Source organism: Sarcophilus harrisii, chromosome 5, assembly GCF_902635505.1.
Source record: "Sarcophilus harrisii chromosome 5, mSarHar1.11, whole genome shotgun sequence".
In the NCBI taxonomy this organism is placed as follows: domain Eukaryota; kingdom Metazoa; phylum Chordata; class Mammalia; order Dasyuromorphia; family Dasyuridae; genus Sarcophilus; species Sarcophilus harrisii.
This window is the reverse complement of record NC_045430.1, coordinates 158,444,165-158,449,447: the sequence shown is the minus strand read 5'-3', so window position 1 is coordinate 158,449,447 and position 5,283 is coordinate 158,444,165. Positions and strand designations below refer to the sequence as shown.

At 42.6% G+C, this 5,283-nt stretch overlaps 1 protein-coding gene across 4 annotated transcripts; it reads left to right on the top strand.

Moving 5' to 3' along the window:
• Positions 1-1,209: 1,209 nt before the first annotated feature.
• Positions 1,210-4,945, top strand: GPR85 (G protein-coupled receptor 85). Of its 4 annotated transcripts, none has more exons than XM_031938838.1 (3): positions 1,210-1,683; positions 1,918-2,032; positions 3,257-4,945. In XM_031938838.1, exon 3 carries the CDS (start codon positions 3,428-3,430, stop codon positions 4,538-4,540), a length of 1,113 nt encoding a protein of 370 aa, XP_031794698.1. In that variant the 5' UTR covers positions 1,210-1,683; positions 1,918-2,032; positions 3,257-3,427; the 3' UTR covers positions 4,541-4,945. The 4 variants fall into 4 exon arrangements, with proteins under 4 accessions (XP_031794698.1, XP_031794699.1, XP_031794697.1 ...); XM_031938839.1 differs by lacking the exon at positions 1,210-1,683 and adding an exon at positions 1,694-1,761 and having other exon boundaries at positions 3,277-4,945; XM_031938837.1 differs by lacking the exon at positions 1,210-1,683 and adding an exon at positions 1,694-1,761.
• The last annotated feature ends 338 nt before the right edge of the window (positions 4,946-5,283 follow it).

The following is a 5,283-nucleotide window of genomic DNA, read 5'->3' as shown; positions in this document are numbered from 1 at the left end:
CCAATATAGGGCTTTGTGTAATGGCTGTGACATCATGAGGTGAAGTATTCATTTTTAAGCTTTAAGGGGTGGGGTGGGGGAAGAGAAACCTTTACTGCAGTGTATCCAATAGGAATGTGATATGCAAATCAACTCACATTATCTGTGCGCTGATTGGCTTGAGTTCTCCCGAATGTCACTGTCTCACCACCCAGCAAAGAGCTATTTTATAGCTGCCTAGAGATCAAATTATTACCGTAGAGAAGATCTTTATTTTTTTCTGTGTTTCATTAGCAGAATATTATAAAGCAATAAGCATGCAGGAAGAGAGGCAGACGTTTTGCAGTGGGAATTAATGAAAGTATGTCCGTTGGGGTTCTTTGTTGTTGTTTAAAAATATTGTGATATCTAAGAAACAAAGTACTACCTGGGAATGGTGAATAAGGAAATGCATAGCTTAGGTGACATTAGTTGCACCCAAATGTCTGATTATGCAGTTTCTGTGATATCATCATAACCTTAGGTAGCTATAACTTTGTTTCTTATTATCTTCTAGTATTCTTCATCTGTATGTTTGACAAATATTTCCCCACAAAGATGGGGAAAGCTTTCTTACATACAACAGCTTTGACATCACCAATCTATTCTACTGTACTTTCAAGAAAGCCAAAAAAGAAAATAAGAAAGAAAGAAAGGAAGGAAGGAAGGAAGGAAGGAAGGAAGGAAGGAAGGAAGGAAGAAAAAGGAAAGAAAGAAAAAGGGGAAAGTATATTTATCTCCAGAAGGAGAAAGAAATGTCATTTCAAAATCTTCCCAAGGCTGTTCATTTTAGTCATATTTATCAAGGTAGAATGGGTACCATATGTTATGCGGCTTGGCAGGAGGGCGGGGGGCGGGGTGTGTTCAGTTTCTTCCAAGTAATATACATATCTGCGTATACAGATGATTAACAAGGACAGGGGTAACTTGTGCTAACTGATTTCCCTTCTTCCCAATTAAAATAAAATTATAGTTTTTTTCCCCCCGTTCCCCTCTATATACCAGTCTTTCTGCTAGCTTGCAAATTCAAGAATCAGCTTCGGAATCATTTGAGAAAGAAACTAGGAGAAGCTCTGATACCCAAAGAAGGAAAGAGGAAAAAAAATCTGGGAGGGGGGGAAGGGGAGGAGGAAGAAGGGAGGAGGAGTGCAGGGAAGCTGGGGAGGAAGGGGACGGGCACTGGTCGCAGGACCTAATGCATTGCAAAGTACTACAGTGCGGTGATGGGGAAGGAGAGAAGAGCATAATGAGTTCTTTCCGGGCCCTCACTTTGAATGAAGGCAAAGAAAAAGTTCAGAAGCCACAACAAGAGGGGCCAAAGCCTTTATATTCCCAGGAGGACCGGACAGGATTCTCAATAAATCCAGCTAGCAATGATAACGGTTTGCTGCTGCGGCTGCCCTCATTGAGGCGGTGGCTGCTGCCTCTGCTGCTGCTAGTGCTGCTGCTGCTGCTGCCGCCACCTCTGCTGTTTCTGCTGCTGCTGCTCTTTCTGCTGCTGGTGCTGCTGCCCCTGCTGCTGCTGCTGCTGGTGCTGCCGCTGCTGGGGCTCCTGCGTTACTGGGAGAGATTGTGCCGCTGCGACAGGGGAGGACGAGGCTAGTAGCTCAAGGAGGCTTCAACGCGCAGGCGCTGTTGGAGCCACTGACTAGATCCTCAGTCAAGGTACTAAGGCAAAAAAAAAAAATCAGCAATTTATAGAAAGAAGAAGCTATAGTCTGTCGGGATATCCAATACCAACAGGTAGGAGGATATGTTCTTAGTTAAGTTGGGGGGGTTGGTGGGGAGGGGGGGTTCGATGGTGATGGAGCTGCAGGTTCACGGGCAGAGATACCTCCCTGTGGTTTTTGACAATAAACTGCATAATGGAAGTACACACAGACAATGCATCTTCAACAGGGCTTATTGGGAGCTCCTTGTCTGGAGAGCATTTCAAGACTGAGGGAAATTGGGCTGCGAACCACCAAGAACAGCTCCCTTGCAACACAGAAGCGATTTCTCTTCCCATCTCCGTGTATGTACTGTGTGTGCATGTGCATGTACCTATTATAAATCCAGGGGTGGCGGATTTCAGGTTTCGTAATATGCCTGGTGCTGTCGGTATTTACCCGAGGACACACCAGTGGGGAAATTAAAATCATCCGACGCAGGTTTTGTCAGGGTTTTTGGTGGCTTAGTCTGGGTGGTAGAAGAGTAGCAAAGGGAACACGCTTTTAGTGGGGGAAATAACTGAAAAACCTGGCTTCCCTGGCATGGCCCCAAACCCAGCATCTGGGTACCCTGTAGATGATTTGCTTTTTGCTTTAAAATATAGCTACTTGTTGTTTGGAGCTGGGAATAGCGGTGTAAATGGGAGAGGCTTAATTACCCAAGATATTCATTTGAACCCGGGCGGCCGAGGCTTACAAATGGAAGTGCTTTATTCCTCTGGGTGTGTTTCCTTAGCCAATATTTACATTAACCATAACTAAGAATCATGTGGGTTTAAAAGAGAAAAAATTCTCGCCAAAAAGGTGGAGGAGGGGATGGGGGAGGGGAACGACAAAAGACTAAATCACATCACTCTTGTGTCCTCCTAGGACCGGTCTCTATTCATTCTAAATTCTAATGGATGAAATCATGGTTTAGGAGAAGGAGCAAATACTCTTCTGCCTAGACAATATGTAGAAACGATTGTTTCTGATTCATGTGCTTGAAGAGCTTTGCTTAAAATACATAAATTTTGCAGGGGTTCTTTGGGTGTGATCCATATCAACAGAGCAGCTATCTGTGAACCATTGACAAATATTAAGACCTCAGACATACGGAGATGATGTTCCTTTCTCTCCATGTCTTTTATGTTAGCAGTCTCAGTAGGTTTAATTTTACATGCCAATGATTAATTCCTAAGTCGACACCATTTAAAATTAGGAATATTTCATTTTTGATATCTCAAAGGTATTTAAGTAAAATACCTTTTCCATAACACAGAGACCATTTCTGAACTAGATCACCTAAGAAATCATAAACAAAGCCAATCCTTTGAAATCTCAAGCAAACTGAACACTAGCATGCAGCTAATGTCTAGGTACCTTAAATGTTTGCCCCCCCCCCAAAAAAAAATCACGACATGTAAAACAAAAAAAGAATACTACATTTTACAACTTCATTTGCTTTCCCATCAATTAATGGCTAATGTTAGTACTTTTTGACATCATTGCTTGTTAACTTAAGAACTGATAGCTCAATTTTTTTTCAGATATTCTAATGGCAAATCAGATGGAAGAAAAGAGGATGTATGACTAGACACCAAATCAGTTCTTTTTTGTGGATTACAGTGGCAGTAAGATGTATGGATCTATTTCTTCCTTGTTCTTAAATATAGATCATGAGACTTGACTGAGGCAATATCCTTAGCATCCATCCATCTATGGCGAACTATAGCCATGCAGCTGACAACATTTTGCAAAATCTCTCTCCTTTAACCGCCTTTCTGAAACTGACTTCCCTGGGTTTCATAATAGGAGTCAGTGTGGTGGGTAACCTTCTGATCTCCATTTTGCTAGTCAAAGATAAGACCTTGCATAGAGCTCCTTACTACTTCCTGTTGGATCTTTGCTGCTCAGATATTCTCAGATCTGCAATTTGTTTCCCATTTGTATTCACCTCTGTTAAAAATGGCTCTACCTGGACTTATGGGACTCTGACTTGCAAAGTGATCGCCTTCCTGGGGGTTTTGTCCTGCTTCCACACTGCTTTCATGCTGTTCTGCATCAGCGTCACCAGGTACCTAGCTATAGCTCACCACCGCTTCTATACAAAAAGGCTGACCTTTTGGACTTGTCTGGCGGTCATCTGTATGGTGTGGACCCTCTCTGTAGCCATGGCATTCCCCCCAGTTTTAGATGTGGGCACTTATTCATTCATTAGGGAGGAGGATCAATGCACCTTTCAACATCGTTCCTTCAGGGCTAATGATTCCTTGGGATTTATGCTGCTCCTTGCCCTCATACTCCTAGCCACACAGCTTGTCTACCTCAAGCTGATATTTTTTGTCCACGATCGAAGGAAAATGAAGCCAGTCCAGTTTGTAGCAGCAGTCAGCCAGAACTGGACTTTTCATGGCCCAGGAGCCAGCGGTCAAGCAGCTGCTAATTGGCTGGCAGGATTTGGAAGGGGCCCCACACCACCCACCCTGTTGGGCATTAGGCAAAATGCAAACACCACAGGCAGAAGAAGGCTGCTGGTCTTAGACGAGTTCAAAATGGAAAAGAGAATCAGCAGAATGTTCTACATCATGACTTTCCTCTTCCTCGCCTTGTGGGGCCCCTACCTGGTGGCCTGTTACTGGAGAGTTTTTGCAAGAGGGCCTGTAGTTCCAGGGGGATTTCTAACAGCCGCTGTCTGGATGAGTTTTGCCCAAGCAGGAATCAATCCTTTTGTCTGCATTTTCTCCAACAGGGAGCTGAGGCGCTGTTTCAGCACAACCCTTCTTTACTGCAGAAAATCCAGGTTACCAAGGGAACCTTACTGTGTTATATGAGGGAGCATCTGTAAATCTTTAGCCTTGTGAAACACTACCCTTCTCTGCTAAGCAATTGTGGCCTGTAGCCATATCTTGAGAAGAAAAGCAAGAATGGGATCAGCAGTTGTAAGGATTTGGGCAACATTCTGCAGTCCTTGCATTAGTTCACCTATAATCCTATTTTAAATCTAAAAGTGTTCCTGCTGACCATTGGTGAAGGTTTGTAATTAAGAAAGGACTGAACCACTGCCCTAAATTTCTCTATGTGGTTGAAATCTAGATCCTGAAAGTAGCAGGTGCTAAGTATCAGTGCTAAATGCTGTGTATATCACTACATAAGATAAGACCATCAAAAAAGATTAGCATTGGACATCTTAATAAATTAAGTTGACATGAGGTAAATGTGTTGATAAAAAAAAAAAACTAATTTTAGAAGTTTGAAGACTTTGAAACATTTCATACTCTTATTGTTTTTGCAAAGACTAATTACTGGGGGACTTAAAAGTACTGTAATCAACTAAAGATGTGCCATGCATTATTGGATTATCACACTTAAAAATCTGTTTGCCTTGTAAGTTTTGGGGACCATTCCAAAAGCAGGATTTTGGTTCCGCTTTGAGTTTACTTCCCGCCCCACCCCCACCCCCAAATATGTTACTGTTTCTAAATGCCATTTTTCTTACTGCTAAAATTACTAGCATTGGACTATGTTATGTAGTTTTTTGTTAATTTGGTAAAAAGGTTTACTCAACTCATTTTCT